The sequence below is a fragment of the Pimephales promelas genome, chromosome 12 (assembly GCF_988280905.1).
Source record: "Pimephales promelas chromosome 12, fPimPro1.hap1.1, whole genome shotgun sequence".
NCBI classification, from domain to species: domain Eukaryota; kingdom Metazoa; phylum Chordata; class Actinopteri; order Cypriniformes; family Leuciscidae; genus Pimephales; species Pimephales promelas.
Genome location: NC_142780.1, coordinates 36,463,613 through 36,484,623, shown reverse-complemented (window position 1 = coordinate 36,484,623; position 21,011 = coordinate 36,463,613). Strand labels below are relative to the sequence as shown.

At 49.1% G+C, this 21,011-nt stretch overlaps 4 protein-coding genes across 8 annotated transcripts in view; 3 read left to right on the top strand and 1 right to left on the bottom strand.

Annotated features, from left to right (window-relative positions):
* The window catches only part of ttc24 (tetratricopeptide repeat domain 24), a 112,966-nt gene that overhangs the window by 66,991 nt on the left and 24,964 nt on the right, over positions 1-21,011 (bottom strand). The gene's annotated exons all lie outside the window — the stretch shown is intronic.
* On the top strand, positions 33-5,317 carry LOC148977090 (uncharacterized). Of its 2 annotated transcripts, XM_089118113.1 has the most exons (4): positions 33-128; positions 213-262; positions 344-1,255; positions 1,352-5,317. In XM_089118113.1, the coding sequence occupies exons 1-4, from the start codon at positions 100-102 to the stop codon at positions 5,239-5,241; spliced, it is 4,881 nt and encodes a 1,626-aa protein (XP_088974239.1). In that variant the 5' UTR covers positions 33-99; the 3' UTR covers positions 5,242-5,317. The 2 variants fall into 2 exon arrangements, with proteins under 2 accessions (XP_088974239.1, XP_088974238.1); XM_089118112.1 differs by having other exon boundaries at positions 344-5,317.
* On the top strand, positions 7,081-12,308 carry LOC148977089 (uncharacterized). The gene is made up of 3 exons (XM_089118110.1): positions 7,081-7,216; positions 7,300-7,349; positions 7,431-12,308. Exons 1-3 carry the CDS (start codon positions 7,188-7,190, stop codon positions 12,230-12,232), a joined length of 4,881 nt encoding a protein of 1,626 aa, XP_088974236.1. The 5' UTR covers positions 7,081-7,187; the 3' UTR covers positions 12,233-12,308.
* LOC148977088 (uncharacterized) lies at positions 14,065-19,781 on the top strand. Of its 2 annotated transcripts, XM_089118109.1 has the most exons (4): positions 14,067-14,207; positions 14,291-14,340; positions 14,422-18,205; positions 18,734-19,781. In XM_089118109.1, exons 1-4 carry the CDS (start codon positions 14,179-14,181, stop codon positions 19,698-19,700), a joined length of 4,830 nt encoding a protein of 1,609 aa, XP_088974235.1. In that variant the 5' UTR covers positions 14,067-14,178; the 3' UTR covers positions 19,701-19,781. The 2 variants fall into 2 exon arrangements, with proteins under 2 accessions (XP_088974234.1, XP_088974235.1); XM_089118108.1 differs by having other exon boundaries at positions 14,065-14,207; positions 14,422-19,781.

Here is a 21,011-nt window from a genome sequence, read left to right as displayed (position 1 = left end):
CCGTCAAGCAACACTAATACGTGTTGGTGGTCAAGAATGTTTTGTATGAATTTTCACTGGTGTTGTTGAGGTGGTTAGTTGTTGTATTTTTGTTTGGCCATGGAGGGTACCACTAGCCGACTCTTAAGGTATGTTGAAAAATTGTAGTATTTGTTAACAAGTGGCATTCATCTAACATGTTTTAATTTTTTGTTTTGTTTTTTCGTCTACAGTTTTTCCTTGGCACTTCTCAGTCTTTGTGTCTGTGACCACTTTGGAAGTGGTAAGGTTTATCCAGGCAAGTTCTATAATTCGCATTTGTTAACGTGTCTGATTCTTTCTTTCCTTTTTTATGTTCTTCTAGTTGGTGGCTTTGTCAGGAGTGGTTATCCTGTTTACCATGAGGCTGGTTTCCCCATGCGGGATATGAAGCCACGAAGTTCCTACAGCTGGTATGGGGCTGATGTATCAAATCCCATCAGTCCTCTAAGACCAAGGAGTAACACTTACAGTGCTGCACAAGTTAAGGGTGTGTATAGCAGTGCAAGCTATAGTCCACAAAATGGCTCTGACCCTGATGCTAGTAGTCAACTTCAAGGATCTCTGATATCTTCAGCTGGTAGTGACAGTCTCGTTTCTGGTTCTGTGACCACTGAAATGGGTGCAAGTATGCCCATTGAGTCTCTACCTGGGCCAACACCGCTCAACTATCAAACTGTAATACAGTCTAGTAATGAGTCTGTGGTGTCTAGTAGCCAGCAAATAGTGCAGAACAGCTCCCAGTCCAGTGGCCAACAAGTGGAAGGCAGCTACCAGTCTGCAGTGCAGCCCATCTTCAAGCCTCAGAGAAGTAGACTTCAAGTTGTTTCCAAGTTATTTTCTGGTAACGGGCCAGTCCAGATGTCAAGTTCTACCTTTTTGGTCAAGCCTTTGCAGCAGCGAAATGAGTTTTCACAACCCAGGTATCAGTTAGGGCAAGCCAGATTTGGATATGGACTTGTGCCATTACTGAGTGGCCAGCAACTAGTGCAGTCACGTGATGGTTCCACAGTTCAGCCTAGTGGTGTGCAGCTAGCACAGGCAAGATACCAACTTGTGGCTCAGCCTAGCCTCCAACAGTCATCTCAAGCCAGCAGCCAGAACTCTGAACAAGCTGTATTGCAATCTGTGGACCAGTCCAGTGGCCTACAATCAGCCCAAGCCATCTCTCAGTCTGTGGACCAGTCTGGCATCCAACAACCAGCCCAAGCCAGCTCAGAATCTGTTGAACTGTCAGGTAGTCTGCTGTCAGCCCAAGCCAGCTCTCAGTCTGTGGACCAGTCTGGCATCCAAGAGCCAGCCCAAGCCAGCTCACAATCTGTTGAACTGTCAGGTAGTCTGCTGTCACCCCAAGCCAGCTCTCAGTCTGTGGACCAGTCTGGCATCCAAGAGCCAGCCCAAGCCAGCTCTCAATCCGGTATCCAAGAGCCAGCCCAAGCCAGCTCACAGTCTGTTGAACTCTCAGGTAGTCTGCTGTCAGCCCAAGCCAGCTCTCAGTCTATGGACCAGTCTGGCATCCAAGAGCCAGCCCAAGCCAGCTCTCACTCTGTGGATCAGTCTGGCATCCAAGAGCCAGCCCAAGCCAGCTCACAATCTGTTGAACTGTCAGGTAGTCTGCTGTCAGCACAGGCCAGCTCACAATCTGTGGACCAGTCTGGCAACCAACAACCAGCCCAATTCAGCTCACAGTCTGGCCTGCCGTCAGCACAAGCCAGCTACCAGTTTGTACCCCAGCTTGGTTTCCAAAGACCAACACAAACTGGCTACCAGTCTGTTAATGGCCTCAGTGGTCTGCAGTCAGGACAAGCCCGCTACCAGTCTTCGTCCCGGCCCAGCGGTCTGCAGTTAGGACAAGCCCGCTACCAGTCTTTGTCCGGGCCCAATGGTCAGCAGACAGTACAAGCCCGCTACCAGTCTGTGTCCCAGCCCAGTGGCCTGCAGTCAGCCCAAGCCAGGTACCAGTCTGTGTCCCAGTCCAGTCGTCTGCAATCAGGACAAGCCAGCTACCAGTCTGTGTCCCAGCCCAGTGGGCAACAAGTGGAAGGCAGCTACCAGTCTGCAGTGCAGTCCATCTTCAAGCCTCAGAGAAGTAGACTTCAAGTTGTTTCCAAGTTATTTTCTGGTAACGGGCCAGTCCAAATGTCAAGTTCTACCTTTTTGGTCAAGCCTTTGCAGCAGCAGCGAAATGAGTTTTCACAACCCAGGTATCAGTTAGGGCAAGCCACATTTGGATATGGACTTGTGCCATTACTGAGTGGCCAGCAATTAGTGCAGTCACGTGATGGTTCCACAGTTCAGCCTAGTGGTGTGCAGCTAGCACAGGCAAGATACCAACTTGTGGCTCAGCCTAGCCTCCAACAGTCATCTCAAGCCAGCAGCCAGAACTCTGAACAAGCTGTATTGCAATCTGTGGACCAGTCCAGTCGCCTACAATCAGCCCAAGCCATCTCTCAGTCTGTGGACCAGTCTGGCATCCAAGAGCCAGCCCAAGCCAGCTCACAATCTGTTGAACTGTCAGGTAGTCTGCTTTCACCCCAAGCCAGCTCTCAGTCTGTGGACCAGTCTGGCATCCAAGAGCCAGCCCAAGCCAGCTCACAATCTGTTGAACTGTCAGGTAGTCTGCTGTCAGCCCAAGCCAGCTCTCAGTCTGTGGACCAGTCTGGCATCCAAGAGCCAGCCCAAGCCAGCTCACAATCTGTTGAACTGTCAGGTAGTCTGCTTTCACCCCAAGCCAGCTCTCAGTCTGTGGACCAGTCTGGCATCCAAGAGCCAGCCCAAGCCAGCTCACAATCTGTTGAACTGTCAGGTAGTCTGCTTTCAGCCCAAGCCAGCTCTCAGTCTGTGGACCAGTCTGGCATCCAAGAGCCAGCCCAAGCCAGCTCACAATCTGTTGAACTGTCAGGTAGTCTGCTTTCAGCCCAAGCCAGCTCTCAGTCTGTGGACCAGTCTGGCATCCAAGAGCCAGCCCAAGCCAGCTCACAATCTGTTGAACTCTCAGGTAGTCTGCTGTCAGCCCAAGCCAGCTCTCAGTCTGTGGACCAGTCTGGCATCCAAGAGCCAGCCCAAGCCAGCTCACAATCTGTTGAACTCTCAGGTAGTCTGCTGTCAGCCCAAGCCAGCTCACAGTCTGTGGACCAGTCTGGCAACCAACAACCAGCCCAATTCAGCTCACAGTCTGGCCTGCCGTCAGCACAAGCCAGCTACCAGTTTGTACCCCAGCTTGGTTTCCAAAGACCAACACAAACTGGCTACCAGTCTGTTAATGGCCCCAGTGGTCTGCAGTCAGGACAAGCCCACTACCAGTCTTTGTCCCGGCCCAGCAGTCTGCAGTTAGGACAAGCCCACTACCAGTCTTTGTCCCGGCCCAGCAGTCTGCAGTTAGGACAAGCCCGCTACCAGTCTTTGTCCCGGCCCAGCAGTCTGCAGTTAGGACAAGCCCGCTACCAGTCTTTGTCCCGGCCCAGCAGTCTGCAGTTAGGACAAGCCAGTTACCAGTCTGTGTCCCAGCCCAGCAGTCCTCAATCAGCCCAAGCCAGGTACCAGTCTGTGTCCCAGCCCAGTGGTCCGCAATCAGGACAAGCCAGCTACCAGTCTGTGTCCCAGCCCAGCGGTCTACAATCAGGCCAAGCCAACTACCAGTCTGTGTCCCAGCTCAGTGGTCCGCAATCAGGACAAGCAAGCTACCACTCTGTGTCCCAGCCCAGCGGTCCTCAATCAGCCCAAGCCAGGTACCAGTCTGTGTCCCAGCCCAGTGGTCCGCAATCAGGACAAGCCAGCTACCAGTCTGTGTCCCAGCCCAGCGGTCCTCAATCAGGCCAAGCCAGCTACCAGTCTGTGTCCCAGCCCAGCGGTCTACAATCAGGCCAAGCCAACTACCAGTCTGTGTCCCAGCTCAGTGGTCCGCAATCAGGACAAGCAAGCTACCACTCTGTGTCCCAGCCCAGCGGTCTACAATCAGGCCAAGCCAACTACCAGTCTGTGTCCCAGCTCAGTGGTCCGCAATCAGGACAAGCAAGCTACCACTCTGTGTCCCAGCCCAGCGGTCTACAATCAGGCCAAGCCAACTACCAGTCTGTGTCCCAGCTCAGTGGTCCGCAATCAGGCCAAGCCAACTACCAGTCTGTGTCCCAGCCCAGTGGCCTGCAGTCAGCCCAAGCCAGGTACCAGTCTGTGTCCCAGCCCAGCGGTCTACAATCAGGCCAAGCCAGGTACCAGTCTGTGTCCCAGCCCAGCGGTCTGCAATCAGGCCAAGCCAGGTACCAGTCTGTGTTCCAGCCCAGTGGTCCGCAATCAGGACAAGCCAGGTACCAGTATGTGTCCCAGCCCAGTGGTCCGCAATCAGGACAAGCCAGCTACCAGTCTGTGTCCCAGCCCAGTGGCCTGCAGTCAGCCCAAGCCAGGTACCAGTCTGTGTCCCAGCCCAGCGATCTACAATCAAGCCAATCCAGGTACCAGTCAGTGGCCCAGCCCAGCAGCCTGCAGTCAGCCCAAGCCAGGTACCAGTCATTGCAACAGCTCAGCGGTCTGCAATCAGGACAAGCCACGTACCAGTCTGTGTCCCAGCCCAGCGGTCTACAATCAGGCCAAGCCAGGTACCAGTCTGTGTCCCAGCCCAGCGGTCTACAATCAGGCCAAGCCAGGTACCAGTCTGTGTCCCAACCCAGCGGTCTGCAATCAGGCCAAGCCAGGTACCAGTCTGTGTCCCAGCCCAGTGGTCCGCAATCAGGACAAGCCAGCTACCAGTCTGTGTCCCAGCCCAGCGGTCTGCAGTCAGCCCAAGCCAGGTACCAGTCTGTGTCCCAGCCCAGTGTTCAGCAATCAGGCCAAGCCAGGTACCAGTCTGTGTCCCAGCCCAGTGGTCAGCAATCAGCCCAAGCCAGCTACCATTCTCTGTCCCAGCCCAGTGGTCTGCAATCAGGACAAGCCAGGTACCAGTCTGCGTCCCAGCCCAGTGGTCAGCAATCAGCCCAAGCCAGCTACCAGTCTATGTCGCAACAGTCGAGATTCAAGGTCTCTCCTAAGCCAGAGCAGTCAATTTACATGTCTCTTTCCAGTCTTGGTTCCAAACCTGTGGAGCAACCCAGAAAAATACCACTTCAAGCTTTGAGTCTGATGCAGTCTGTCCAACCTGGCTTTCAAGATCCAGCACCTCTGCACTCTCAGACTGCTCATAAGCATTTGTCTCCAGGCATATTGAGGTTGTTGCAACAAGTGAAGTCATAGCTGAATACTCTGCCTTGTTTTCTTCATTTAGTGTTTGCTTTTGTTTTTGAAAAAATAAACAAACCTGTGACCTCAAGTGTCTACTAGGAGTCTTCCTTTTGTTTGTATTTCATTAGCATGACTTCCTTTGTTTAACAATCTGCTTTGTTCTCTACTACTTTTACACCTGGAGAAGTTTTGCTTGATCAGATCAAAAAAGTGCATGCTTAAACTGGTGTAAAGGTGTCTAATATGTTTAGCTTATTCACTTTCAACAAATTCCAGAGGTAGTGGAATGCATTTAACTAGATTACTTCCAGAGTGTAAATGCTCATGTGTTTGTCTGTTCAAATGGCAATGAATGACCAACTGACCCAATTCATTAACATTATGGGTGGCAGTCTTAACAGAGGCATAGGTAGGTGGCTTCTTGGGGGGGGGGGGGGCCTACCAGTGGCTGTAGTAGGGAGGGCTTCCAACCTCAAAAAGAAAAAGCCCCTTATGAATGTTTCAAAAGCATGGTAAATTTTATTAATATACTTAAATATGCTGAAGTAGTTCATGTCCAGTTCATGGTTATCTGTGCCTTAAAGTGAAAGTAGCATAAAACTCTGCTCGAATATGTACATTAGTCTTTACTATAGTATTTTGTACTTGAATACTGAAAGTATTTTACCATAAATTTCAGCCTATACTTGAAATCTGATTCTTTAATTTGTATCTTTGTTCCAATGTGTTTATTTGGACTATTGTAATTAGCTCATAAGTGTCTTTATTTAACTCCTTAATGTTGAGCCCTTTGTGTTTATATTTATTTCCTATTAAGACCTGGGTCTGTATTCATAAAGAATCTTAATGAAAAGTGTAGCTCCTAGTGACAAAATTCAAAGAAAATTCTTAGAAATGTGGTCGTTTACTCTTAAAATAAAAGAATGTAAGTCAGAAAGCATATTAACCTTTAAAAGATGTTTTAAGGTCAAAATTGTTAGGAGCACGGACAAAGACTTTAAGAGGCTTAAGACTTTCTTTAGTCTTTACCTTACTCGGAGTTGCTCTCAGATCGGTCCCAAATCACTCTTAAACTGAGACTACTAGGTAAAAGAATTAAAGCTAAATTAAGTGTTATCTCAAAGGATTCTTAGAATCTTTATGAATACGGGCCCTGGTCTTTTTGTTATAAAATAAAGTTGTCCATTCAGCTGAATACAAAAAATAAATAAATGAAACCTGATGGGGGTCTCACCTGAACACAGCTTTCACCACAGGAAAGCTAACAAGAATAGTCCTGCCAGATTTTTATGTTGACATGTATTTATTCATGACAAGTCTGAAAGAAAATTACCAGGGTACTCTAGTTTTCAAACAGTTTCAATAAAGACAAAAAGATATTTGTATTTTCGCATTTGAGAATTGCAGATTGCAAGAGTTTTGCAACTCCTAAAGATACTCCAAACAAACCTGTTGATTGGTTAACACAACTTAAAGCCATAAGTCCAAATTTGAAAGAAAAAACATTTATAACATCTGTTATCATTGATCAAAATAGATTTTGATATGAAAATATATACGGCCGCTTGACCAAATCAATGCTAAGATTTTAAACAGTGAGCATTCTAATGCTTCTTTAAATGTTAAAATGTATTCTCAATGAATAAAAACATAATTTTAATTAATCCCCAAAAAGTATTTTGTGTGCTGTCTTTTTGTCCAGTAATCATAATATAAAAAAACAACTCTATCTTTAATGAAATGGCAGCTGTCATGATAGTTGCAACACCTGAACTTAATAATTGAGTATTACATGTTCCCATGACAACTGATTGTAGAGAAATAATTGGGAAATGGCAGTTGCTGGCACTATAAAGAGTCCGTCAAGCAACACTAATACGTGTTGGTGGTCAAGAATGTTTTGTATGAATTTTTACTGGTGTTGTTGAGGTGGTTAGTTGTTGTATTTTTGTTTGGCCATGGAGGGTACCACTAGCCGACTCTTAAGGTATGATGAAAAATTGTAGTATTTGTTAACAAGTGGCATTCATCTAACATGTTTTGATTTTTGTTTTGTTTTTTCGTCTACAGTTTTTCCTTGGCACTTCTCAGTCTTTGTGTCTGTGACCACTTTGGAAGTGGTAAGGTTTATCCAGGCAAGTTCTATAATTCGCATTTGTTAACGTGTCTGATTCTTTCTTTCCTTTTTTATTTTCTTCTAGTTGGTGGCTTTGTCAGGAGTGGTTATCCTGTTTACCATGAGGCTGGTTTCCCCATGCGGGATATGAAGCCACGAAGTTCCTACAGCTGGTATGGGGCTGATGTATCAAATCCCATCAGTCCTCTAAGACCAAGGAGTAACACTTACAGTGCTGCACAAGTTAAGGGTGTGTATAGCAGTGCAAGCTATAGTCCACAAAATGGCTCTGACCCTGATGCTAGTAGTCAACTTCAAGGATCTCTGATATCTTCAGCTGGTAGTGACAGTCTCGTTTCTGGTTCTGTGACCACTGAAATGGGTGCAAGTATGCCCATTGAGTCTCTACCTGGGCCAACACCGCTCAACTATCAAACTGTAATACAGTCTAGTAATGAGTCTGTGGTGTCTAGTAGCCAGCAAATAGTGCAGAACAGCTCCCAGTCCAGTGGCCAACAAGTGGAAGGCAGCTACCAGTCTGCAGTGCAGCCCATCTTCAAGCCTCAGAGAAGTAGACTTCAAGTTGTTTCCAAGTTATTTTCTGGTAACGGGCCAGTCCAGATGTCAAGTTCTACCTTTTTGGTCAAGCCTTTGCAGCAGCGAAATGAGTTTTCACAACCCAGGTATCAGTTAGGGCAAGCCAGATTTGGATATGGACTTGTGCCATTACTGAGTGGCCAGCAACTAGTGCAGTCACGTGATGGTTCCACAGTTCAGCCTAGTGGTGTGCAGCTAGCACAGGCAAGATACCAACTTGTGGCTCAGCCTAGCCTCCAACAGTCATCTCAAGCCAGCAGCCAGAACTCTGAACAAGCTGTATTGCAATCTGTGGACCAGTCCAGTGGCCTACAATCAGCCCAAGCCATCTCTCAGTCTGTGGACCAGTCTGGCATCCAACAACCAGCCCAAGCCAGCTCAGAATCTGTTGAACTGTCAGGTAGTCTGCTGTCAGCCCAAGCCAGCTCTCAGTCTGTGGACCAGTCTGGCATCCAAGAGCCAGCCCAAGCCAGCTCTCAATCCGGTATCCAAGAGCCAGCCCAAGCCAGCTCACAGTCTGTTGAACTCTCAGGTAGTCTGCTGTCAGCCCAAGCCAGCTCTCAGTCTATGGACCAGTCTGGCATCCAAGAGCCAGCCCAAGCCAGCTCTCACTCTGTGGATCAGTCTGGCATCCAAGAGCCAGCCCAAGCCAGCTCACAATCTGTTGAACTGTCAGGTAGTCTGCTGTCAGCACAGGCCAGCTCACAATCTGTGGACCAGTCTGGCAACCAACAACCAGCCCAATTCAGCTCACAGTCTGGCCTGCCGTCAGCACAAGCCAGCTACCAGTTTGTACCCCAGCTTGGTTTCCAAAGACCAACACAAACTGGCTACCAGTCTGTTAATGGCCTCAGTGGTCTGCAGTCAGGACAAGCCCGCTACCAGTCTTCGTCCCGGCCCAGCGGTCTGCAGTTAGGACAAGCCCGCTACCAGTCTTTGTCCGGGCCCAATGGTCAGCAGACAGTACAAGCCCGCTACCAGTCTGTGTCCCAGCCCAGTGGCCTGCAGTCAGCCCAAGCCAGGTACCAGTCTGTGTCCCAGTCCAGTCGTCTGCAATCAGGACAAGCCAGCTACCAGTCTGTGTCCCAGCCCAGTGGGCAACAAGTGGAAGGCAGCTACCAGTCTGCAGTGCAGTCCATCTTCAAGCCTCAGAGAAGTAGACTTCAAGTTGTTTCCAAGTTATTTTCTGGTAACGGGCCAGTCCAAATGTCAAGTTCTACCTTTTTGGTCAAGCCTTTGCAGCAGCAGCGAAATGAGTTTTCACAACCCAGGTATCAGTTAGGGCAAGCCACATTTGGATATGGACTTGTGCCATTACTGAGTGGCCAGCAATTAGTGCAGTCACGTGATGGTTCCACAGTTCAGCCTAGTGGTGTGCAGCTAGCACAGGCAAGATACCAACTTGTGGCTCAGCCTAGCCTCCAACAGTCATCTCAAGCCAGCAGCCAGAACTCTGAACAAGCTGTATTGCAATCTGTGGACCAGTCCAGTCGCCTACAATCAGCCCAAGCCATCTCTCAGTCTGTGGACCAGTCTGGCATCCAAGAGCCAGCCCAAGCCAGCTCACAATCTGTTGAACTGTCAGGTAGTCTGCTTTCACCCCAAGCCAGCTCTCAGTCTGTGGACCAGTCTGGCATCCAAGAGCCAGCCCAAGCCAGCTCACAATCTGTTGAACTGTCAGGTAGTCTGCTGTCAGCCCAAGCCAGCTCTCAGTCTGTGGACCAGTCTGGCATCCAAGAGCCAGCCCAAGCCAGCTCACAATCTGTTGAACTGTCAGGTAGTCTGCTTTCACCCCAAGCCAGCTCTCAGTCTGTGGACCAGTCTGGCATCCAAGAGCCAGCCCAAGCCAGCTCACAATCTGTTGAACTGTCAGGTAGTCTGCTTTCAGCCCAAGCCAGCTCTCAGTCTGTGGACCAGTCTGGCATCCAAGAGCCAGCCCAAGCCAGCTCACAATCTGTTGAACTGTCAGGTAGTCTGCTTTCAGCCCAAGCCAGCTCTCAGTCTGTGGACCAGTCTGGCATCCAAGAGCCAGCCCAAGCCAGCTCACAATCTGTTGAACTCTCAGGTAGTCTGCTGTCAGCCCAAGCCAGCTCTCAGTCTGTGGACCAGTCTGGCATCCAAGAGCCAGCCCAAGCCAGCTCACAATCTGTTGAACTCTCAGGTAGTCTGCTGTCAGCCCAAGCCAGCTCACAGTCTGTGGACCAGTCTGGCAACCAACAACCAGCCCAATTCAGCTCACAGTCTGGCCTGCCGTCAGCACAAGCCAGCTACCAGTTTGTACCCCAGCTTGGTTTCCAAAGACCAACACAAACTGGCTACCAGTCTGTTAATGGCCCCAGTGGTCTGCAGTCAGGACAAGCCCACTACCAGTCTTTGTCCCGGCCCAGCAGTCTGCAGTTAGGACAAGCCCACTACCAGTCTTTGTCCCGGCCCAGCAGTCTGCAGTTAGGACAAGCCCGCTACCAGTCTTTGTCCCGGCCCAGCAGTCTGCAGTTAGGACAAGCCCGCTACCAGTCTTTGTCCCGGCCCAGCAGTCTGCAGTTAGGACAAGCCAGTTACCAGTCTGTGTCCCAGCCCAGCAGTCCTCAATCAGCCCAAGCCAGGTACCAGTCTGTGTCCCAGCCCAGTGGTCCGCAATCAGGACAAGCCAGCTACCAGTCTGTGTCCCAGCCCAGCGGTCTACAATCAGGCCAAGCCAACTACCAGTCTGTGTCCCAGCTCAGTGGTCCGCAATCAGGACAAGCAAGCTACCACTCTGTGTCCCAGCCCAGCGGTCCTCAATCAGCCCAAGCCAGGTACCAGTCTGTGTCCCAGCCCAGTGGTCCGCAATCAGGACAAGCCAGCTACCAGTCTGTGTCCCAGCCCAGCGGTCCTCAATCAGGCCAAGCCAGCTACCAGTCTGTGTCCCAGCCCAGCGGTCTACAATCAGGCCAAGCCAACTACCAGTCTGTGTCCCAGCTCAGTGGTCCGCAATCAGGACAAGCAAGCTACCACTCTGTGTCCCAGCCCAGCGGTCTACAATCAGGCCAAGCCAACCACCAGTCTGTGTCCCAGCTCAGTGGTCCGCAATCAGGACAAGCAAGCTACCACTCTGTGTCCCAGCCCAGCGGTCTACAATCAGGCCAAGCCAACTACCAGTCTGTGTCCCAGCTCAGTGGTCCGCAATCAGGCCAAGCCAACTACCAGTCTGTGTCCCAGCCCAGTGGCCTGCAGTCAGCCCAAGCCAGGTACCAGTCTGTGTCCCAGCCCAGCGGTCTACAATCAGGCCAAGCCAGGTACCAGTCTGTGTCCCAGCCCAGCGGTCTGCAATCAGGCCAAGCCAGGTACCAGTCTGTGTTCCAGCCCAGTGGTCCGCAATCAGGACAAGCCAGGTACCAGTATGTGTCCCAGCCCAGTGGTCCGCAATCAGGACAAGCCAGCTACCAGTCTGTGTCCCAGCCCAGTGGCCTGCAGTCAGCCCAAGCCAGGTACCAGTCTGTGTCCCAGCCCAGCGATCTACAATCAAGCCAATCCAGGTACCAGTCAGTGGCCCAGCCCAGCAGCCTGCAGTCAGCCCAAGCCAGGTACCAGTCATTGCAACAGCTCAGCGGTCTGCAATCAGGACAAGCCACGTACCAGTCTGTGTCCCAGCCCAGCGGTCTACAATCAGGCCAAGCCAGGTACCAGTCTGTGTCCCAGCCCAGCGGTCTACAATCAGGCCAAGCCAGGTACCAGTCTGTGTCCCAACCCAGCGGTCTGCAATCAGGCCAAGCCAGGTACCAGTCTGTGTCCCAGCCCAGTGGTCCGCAATCAGGACAAGCCAGCTACCAGTCTGTGTCCCAGCCCAGCGGTCTGCAGTCAGCCCAAGCCAGGTACCAGTCTGTGTCCCAGCCCAGTGTTCAGCAATCAGGCCAAGCCAGGTACCAGTCTGTGTCCCAGCCCAGTGGTCAGCAATCAGCCCAAGCCAGCTACCATTCTCTGTCCCAGCCCAGTGGTCTGCAATCAGGACAAGCCAGGTACCAGTCTGCGTCCCAGCCCAGTGGTCAGCAATCAGCCCAAGCCAGCTACCAGTCTATGTCGCAACAGTCGAGATTCAAGGTCTCTCCTAAGCCAGAGCAGTCAATTTACATGTCTCTTTCCAGTCTTGGTTCCAAACCTGTGGAGCAACCCAGAAAAATACCACTTCAAGCTTTGAGTCTGATGCAGTCTGTCCAACCTGGCTTTCAAGATCCAGCACCTCTGCACTCTCAGACTGCTCATAAGCATTTGTCTCCAGGCATATTGAGGTTGTTGCAACAAGTGAAGTCATAGCTGAATACTCTGCCTTGTTTTCTTCATTTAGTGTTTGCTTTTGTTTTTGAAAAAATAAACAAACCTGTGACCTCAAGTGTCTACTAGGAGTCTTCCTTTTGTTTGTATTTCATTAGCATGACTTCCTTTGTTTAACAATCTGCTTTGTTCTCTACTACTTTTACACCTGGAGAAGTTTTGCTTGATCAGATCAAAAAAGTGCATGCTTAAACTGGTGTAAAGGTGTCTAATATGTTTAGCTTATTCACTTTCAACAAATTCCAGAGGTAGTGGAATGCATTTAACTAGATTACTTCCAGAGTGTAAATGCTCATGTGTTTGTCTGTTCAAATGGCAATGAATGACCAACTGACCCAATTCATTAACATTATGGGTGGCAGTCTTAACAGAGGCATAGGTAGGTGGCTTCTTGGGGGGGGGGGGGGCCTACCAGTGGCTGTAGTAGGGAGGGCTTCCAACCTCAAAAAGAAAAAGCCCCTTATGAATGTTTCAAAAGCATGGTAAATTTTATTAATATACTTAAATATGCTGAAGTAGTTCATGTCCAGTTCATGGTTATCTGTGCCTTAAAGTGAAAGTAGCATAAAACTCTGCTCGAATATGTACATTAGTCTTTACTATAGTATTTTGTACTTGAATACTGAAAGTATTTTACCATAAATTTCAGCCTATACTTGAAATCTGATTCTTTAATTTGTATCTTTGTTCCAATGTGTTTATTTGGACTATTGTAATTAGCTCATAAGTGTCTTTATTTAACTCCTTAATGTTGAGCCCTTTGTGTTTATATTTATTTCCTATTAAGACCTGGGTCTGTATTCATAAAGAATCTTAATGAAAAGTGTAGCTCCTAGTGACAAAATTCAAAGAAAATTCTTAGAAATGTGGTCGTTTACTCTTAAAATAAAAGAATGTAAGTCAGAAAGCATATTAACCTTTAAAAGATGTTTTAAGGTCAAAATTGTTAGGAGCACGGACAAAGACTTTAAGAGGCTTAAGACTTTCTTTAGTCTTTACCTTACTCGGAGTTGCTCTCAGATCGGTCCCAAATCACTCTTAAACTGAGACTACTAGGTAAAAGAATTAAAGCTAAATTAAGTGTTATCTCAAAGGATTCTTAGAATCTTTATGAATACGGGCCCTGGTCTTTTTGTTATAAAATAAAGTTGTCCATTCAGCTGAATACAAAAAATAAATAAATGAAACCTGATGGGGGTCTCACCTGAACACAGCTTTCACCACAGGAAAGCTAACAAGAATAGTCCTGCCAGATTTTTATGTTGACATGTATTTATTCATGACAAGTCTGAAAGAAAATTACCAGGGTACTCTAGTTTTCAAACAGTTTCAATAAAGACAAAAAGATATTTGTATTTTCGCATTTGAGAATTGCAGATTGCAAGAGTTTTGCAACTCCTAAAGATACTCCAAACAAACCTGTTGATTGGTTAACACAACTTAAAGCCATAAGTCCAAATTTGAAAGAAAAAACATTTATAACATCTGTTATCATTGATCAAAATAGATTTTGATATGAAAATATATACGGCCGCTTGACCAAATCAATGCTAAGATTTTAAACAGTGAGCATTCTAATGCTTCTTTAAATGTTAAAATGTATTCTCAATGAATAAAAACATAATTTTAATTAATCCCCAAAAAGTATTTTGTGTGCTGTCTTTTTGTCCAGTAATCATAATATAAAAAAACAACTCTATCTTTAATGAAATGGCAGCTGTCATGATAGTTGCAACACCTGAACTTAATAATTGAGTATTACATGTTCCCATGACAACTGATTGTAGAGAAATAATTGGGAAATGGCAGTTGCTGGCACTATAAAGAGTCCGTCAAGCAACACTAATACGTGTTGGTGGTCAAGAATGTTTTGTATGAATTTTTACTGGTGTTGTTGAGGTGGTTAGTTGTTGTATTTTTGTTTGGCCATGGAGGGTACCACTAGCCGACTCTTAAGGTATGATGAAAAATTGTAGTATTTGTTAACAAGTGGCATTCATCTAACATGTTTTGATTTTTGTTTTGTTTTTTCGTCTACAGTTTTTCCTTGGCACTTCTCAGTCTTTGTGTCTGTGACCACTTTGGAAGTGGTAAGGTTTATCCAGGCAAGTTCTATAATTCGCATTTGTTAACGTGTCTGATTCTTTCTTTCCTTTTTTATTTTCTTCTAGTTGGTGGCTTTGTCAGGAGTGGTTATCCTGTTTACCATGAGGCTGGTTTCCCCATGCGGGATATGAAGCCACGAAGTTCCTACAGCTGGTATGGGGCTGATGTATCAAATCCCATCAGTCCTCTAAGACCAAGGAGTAACACTTACAGTGCTGCACAAGTTAAGGGTGTGTATAGCAGTGCAAGCTATAGTCCACAAAATGGCTCTGACTCTGATGCTAGTAGTCAACTTCAAGGATCTCTGATATCTTCAGCTGGTAGTGACAGTCTCGTTTCTGGTTCTGTGACCACTGAAATGGGTGCAAGTATGCCCATTGAGTCTCTACCTGGGCCAACACCGCTCAACTATCAAACTGTAATACAGTCTAGTAATGAGTCTGTGGTGTCTAGTAGCCAGCAAATAGTGCAGAACAGCTCCCAGTCCAGTGGCCAACAAGTGGAAGGCAGCTACCAGTCTGCAGTGCAGCCCATCTTCAAGCCTCAGAGAAGTAGACTTCAAGTTGTTTCCAAGTTATTTTCTGGTAACGGGCCAGTCCAGATGTCAAGTTCTACCTTTTTGGTCAAACCTTTGCAGCAGCGAAATGAGTTTTCACAACCCAGGTATCAGTTAGGGCAAGCCAGATTTGGATATGGACTTGTGCCATTACTGAGTGGCCAGCAACTAGTGCAGTCACGTGATGGTTCCACAGTTCAGCCTAGTGGTGTGCAGCTAGCACAGGCAAGATACCAACTTGTGGCTCAGCCTAGCCTCCAACAGTCATCTCAAGCCAGCAGCCAGAACTCTGAACAAGCTGTATTGCAATCTGTGGACCAGTCCAGTGGCCTACAATCAGCCCAAGCCATCTCTCAGTCTGTGGACCAGTCTGGCATCCAACAACCAGCCCAAGCCAGCTCAGAATCTGTTGAACTGTCAGGTAGTCTGCTGTCAGCCCAAGCCAGCTCTCAGTCTGTGGACCAGTCTGGCATCCAAGAGCCAGCCCAAGCCAGCTCACAATCTGTTGAACTGTCAGGTAGTCTGCTGTCACCCCAAGCCAGCTCTCAGTCTGTGGACCAGTCTGGCATCCAAGAGCCAGCCCAAGCCAGCTCTCAATCTGGTATCCAAGAGCCAGCCCAAGCCAGCTCACAGTCTGTTGAACTCTCAGGTAGTCTGCTGTCAGCACAAGCCAGCTCTCAGTCTATGGACCAGTCTGGCATCCAAGAGCCAGCCCAAGCCAGCTCTCACTCTGTGGATCAGTCTGGCATCCAAGAGCCAGCCCAAGCCAGCTCACAATCTGTTGAACTGTCAGGTAGTCTGCTGTCAGCCCAGGCCAGCTCACAATCTGTGGACCAGTCTGGCAACCAACAACCAGCCCAATTCAGCTCACAGTCTGGCCTGCCGTCAGCACAAGCCAGCTACCAGTTTGTACCCCAGCTTGGTTTCCAAAGACCAACACAAACTGGCTACCAGTCTGTTAATGGCCTCAGTGGTCTGCAGTCAGGACAAGCCCGCTACCAGTCTTTGTCCGGGGCCAGTGGTCTGCAGACAGTACAAGCCCGCTACCAGTCTGTGTCCCAGCCCAGTGGCCTGCAGTCAGCCCAAGCCAGGTACCAGTCTGTGTCCCAGTCCAGTGGTCCGCAATCAGGACAAGCCAACTACCAGTCTGTGTCCCAGCCCAGTGGGCAACAAGTGGAAGGCAGCTACCAGTCTGCAGTGCAGTCCATCTTCAAGCCTCAGAGAAGTAGACTTCAAGTTGTTTCCAAGTTATTTTCTGGTAACGGGCCAGTCCAAATGTCAAGTTCTACCTTTTTGGTCAAGCCTTTGCAGCAGCGAAATGAGTTTTCACAACCCAGGTATCAGTTAGGGCAAGCCAGATTTGGATATGGACTTGTGCCATTACTGAGTGGCCAGCAACTAGTGCAGTCACGTGATGGTTCCACAGTTCAGCCTAGTGGTGTGCAGCTAGCACAGGCAAGATACCAACTTGTGGCTCAGCCTAGCCTCCAACAGTCATCTCAAGCCAGCAGCCAGAACTCTGAACAAGCTGTATTGCAATCTGTGGACCAGTCCAGTGGCCTACAATCAGCCCAAGCCATCTCTCAGTCTGTGGACCAGTCTGGCATCCAAGAGCCAGCCCAAGCCAGCTCACAATCTGTTGAACTGTCAGGTAGTCTGCTGTCAGCCCAAGCCAGCTCTCAGTCTGTAGACCAGTCTGGCATCCAACAACCAGCCCAAGCCAGCTCACAATCTGTTGAACTGTCAGGTAGTCTGCTGTCACCCCAAGCCAGCTCTCAATCTGTGGACCAGTCTGGCATCCAAGAGCCAGCCCAAGCCAGATCACAATCTGTTGAACTGTCAGGTAGTCTGCTTTCACCCCAAGCCAGCTCTCAGTCTGTGGACCAGTCTGGCATCCAAGAGCCAGCCCAAGCCAGCTCACAATCTGTTGAACTCTCAGGTAGTCTGCTGTCAGCCCAAGCCAGCTCTCAGTCTGTGGACCAGTCTGGCATCCAAGAGCCAGCCCAAGCCAGCTCACAATCTGTTGAACTCTCAGGTAGTCTGCTGTCAGCCCAAGCCAGCTCTCAGTCTGTGGATCAGTCTGGCATCCAAGAGCCAGCCCAAGCCAGCTCACAATCCGTTGAACTGTCAGGTAGTCTGCTGTCACCCCAAGCCAGCTCACAGTCTGTGGACCAGTCTGGCAACCAACAACCAGCCCAATTCAGCTCACAGTCTGGCCTGCCGTCAGCACAAGCCAGCTACCAGTTTGTACCCCAGCTTGGTTTCCAAAGACCAACACAAACTGGCTACCTGTCTGTTAAAGGCCCCAGTGGTCTGCAGTCAGGACAAGCCCACTACCAGTCTTTGTCCCGGCCCAGCAGTCTGCAGTTAGGACAAGCCCGCTACCAGTCTTTGTCCCGGCCCAGCAGTCTGCAGTTAGGACAAGCCCGCTACCAGTCTTTGTCCCGGCCCAGCAGTCTGCAGTTAGGACAAGCCCGCTACCAGTCTTTGTCCCGGCCCAGCAGTCTGCAGTTAGGACAAGCCCGCTACCAGTCTTTGTCCCGGCCCAGCAGTCTGCAGTTAGGACAAGCCAGTTACCAGTCTGTGTCCCAGCCCAGCGGTCCTCAATCAGCCCAAGCCAGGTACCAGTCTGTGTCCCAGCCCAGTGGTCCGCAATCAGGACAAGCCAGCTACCAGTCTGTGTCCCAGCCCAGCGGTCCTCAATCAGGCCAAGCCAGCTACCAGTCTGTGTCCCAGCCAAGCGGTCTACAATCAGGCCAAGCCAACTACCAGTCTGTGTCCCAGCTCAGTGGTCCGCAATCAGGACAAGCCAGCTACCAGTCTGTGTCCCAGCCCAGCGGTCTACAATCAGGCCAAGCCAACTACCAGTCTGTGTCCCAGCTCAGTGGTCCGCAATCAGGACAAGCCAGCTACCAGTCTGTGTCCCAGCCCAGCGGTCTACTATCAGGCCAAGCCAACTACCAGTCTGTGTCCCAGCCCAGTGGCCTAAAGTCAGCCCAAGCCAGGTACCAGTCTGTGTCCCAGCCCAGCGGTCTACAATCAGGCCAAGCCAGGTACCAGTCTGTGTCCCAGCCCAGCGGTCTGCAATCAGGCCAAGCCAACTACCAGTCTGTGTCCCAGCTCAGTGGTCCGCAATCAGGACAAGCCAGCTACCAGTCTGTGTCCCAGCCCAGCGGTCTACTATCAGGCCAAGCCAACTACCAGTCTGTGTCCCAGCCCAGTGGCCTAAAGTCAGCCCAAGCCAGGTACCAGTCTGTGTTCCAGCCCAGTGGTCCGCAATCAGGACAAGCCAGGTACCAGTCTGTGTCCCAGCCCAGTGGTCCGCAATCAGGACAAGCCAGCTACCAGTCTGTGTCCCAGCCCAGTGGTCTACAATCAGGCCAAGCCAGCTACCAGTCTGTGTCCCAGCCCAGCGGTCTACAATCAGGCCAAGCCAGGTACCAGTCTGTGTCCCAGCCCAGCGGTCTACAATCAGGCCAAGCCAGCTACCAGTCTGTGTCCCAGCCCAGCGGTCTACAATCAGGCCAAGCCAACTACCAGTCTGTGTCCAAGCTCAGTGGTCCGCAATCAGGACAAGCCAGCTACCAGTCTGTGTCTCAGCCCAGCGGTCTACTATCAGGCCAAGCCAACTACCAGTCTGTGTCCCAGCTCAGTGGTCCGCAATCAGGCCAAGCCAACTACCAGTCTGTGTCCCAGCCCAGTGGCCTGCAGTCAGCCCAAGCCAGGTACCAGTCTGTGTCCCAGCCCAGCGGTCTACAATCAGGCCAAGCCAGGTACCAGTCTGTGTCCCAGCCCAGCGGTCTGCAATCAGGCCAAGCCAGGTACCAGTCTGTGTTCCAGCCCAGTGGCCTGCAGTCAGCCCAAGCCAACTACCAGTCTGTGTCCCAGCTCAGTGGTCCGCAATCAGGCCAAGCCAACTACCAGTCTGTGTCCCAGCCCAGTGGCCTGCAGTCAGCCCAAGCCAGGTACCAGTCTGTGTCCCAGCCCAGCGGTCTACAATCAGGCCAAGCCAGGTACCAGTCTGTGTCCCAGCCCAGCGGTCTGCAATCAGGCCAAGCCAACTACCAGTCTGTGTCCCAGCTCAGTGGTCCGCAATCAGGCCAAGCCAACTACCAGTCTGTGTCCCAGCCCAGTGGCCTGCAGTCAGCCCAAGCCAACTACCAGTCTGTGTCCCAGCCCAGTGGCCTGCAGTCAGCCCAAGCCAGCTACCAGTCTGTGTCCCAGCCCAGTGGCCTGCAGTCAGCCCAAGCCAACTACCAGTCTGTGTCCCAGCTCAGTGGTCCGCAATCAGGCCAAGCCAACTACCAGTCTGTGTCCCAGCCCAGTGGCCTGCAGTCAGCCCAAGCCAGCTACCAGTCTGTGTCCCAGCCCAGTGGTCTACAATCAGGCCAATCCAGGTACCAGTCAGTGGCCCAGCCCAGCAGCCTGCAGTCAGCCCAAGCCAGGTACCAGTCATTGCAACAGCTCAGTGGTCTGCAATCAGGACAAGCCAGGTACCAGTCTGTGTCCCAGCCCAGCAGTCTGCAATTAGGACAAGCCAGCTACCAGTCTATGTCGCAACAGTCGAGATTCACGGTCTCTCCTAAGCCAGAGCAGTCAATTTACATGTCTCTTTCCAGTCTTGGTTCCAAACCTGTGGAGCAACCCAGTAAAATACCACTTCAAGCTATGAGTCTGATGCAGTCTGTCCAGCCTGGCTTCCAAGATCCAGCACCTCTGCACTCTCAGACTGCTCATAAGCATTTGTCTCCAGGCATATTGAGGTTGTTGCAACAAGTGAAGTCATAGCTGAATACTCTGCCTTGTTTTCTTCATTTAGTGTTTGCTTTTGTTTTTGAAAAAATAAACAAACCTGTGACTTCAAATGTCTACTAGGAGTCTTCCTTTTGTTTGTATTTCATTAGCATGCCTTCTTTTGTTTAACAATCTGCTTTGTTCTCTACTACTTTTACACCTGGAGAAGTTTTGCTTGATCAGATCAAAAAAGTGCATGCTTAAACTGGTGTAAAGGTGTCTAAAATGTTGAGCTTATTCACTTTCAACAAATTCCAGAGGTAGTGGAATGCATTTAACTAGATTACTTCCAGAGTGTAAATGCTCATGTGTTTGTCTGTTCAAATGGCAATGAATGACCAACTGACCCAATTCGTTAACATTATGGGTGGCAGTCTTAACAGAGGCATAGGTAGGTGGCTTCTTGGGGGGGGGGGGGCCTACCAGTGGCTGTAGTAGGGAGGGCTTCCAACCTCAAAAAGAAAAAGCCCCTTATGAATGTTTCAAAAGCATGGTAAATTGTATTAATATACTTAAATATGCTGAAGTAGTTCATGTCCAGTTCATGGTTATCTGTGCCTTAAAGTGAAAGTAGCATAAAACTCTGCTCGAATATGTACATTAGTCTTTACTATAGTATTTTGTACTTGAATACTGAAAGTATTTTACCATAAATTTCAGCCTATACTTGAAATCTGATTCTTTAATTTGTATCTTTGTTCCAATGTGTTTATTTGGACTATTGTAATTAGCTCATAAGTGTCTTTATTTACCATTATTTATTCAAATGTTTATAAGCTCCTTAGTGTTGAGCCCTTTGTGTTTATATTTATTTCCTATTAAGACCTGGGTCTGTATTCATAAAGAATCTTAATGAAAAGTGTAGCTCCTAGTGACAAAATTCAAAGAAAATTCTTAGAAATGTGGTCGTTTACTCTTAAAATAAAAGAATGTAAGTCAGAAAGCATATTAACCTTTAAAAGATGTTTTAAGGTCAAAATTGTTAGGAGCACGGACAAAGACTTTAAGAGGCTTAAGACTTTCTTTAGTCTTTACCTTACTCGGAGTTGCTCTCAGATCGGTCCCAAATCACTCTTAAACTGAGACTACTAGGTAAAAGAATTAAAGCTAAATTAAGTGTTATCTCAAAGGATTCTTAGAATCTTTAGGAATACGGGCCCTGGTCTTTTTGTTATAAAATAAAGTTGTCCATTCAGCTGAATACAAAAAATAAATAAATGAAACCTGATGGGGGTCTCACCTGAACACAGCTTTCACCACAGGAAAGCTAACAAGAATAGTCCTGCCAGATTTTTATGTTGACAT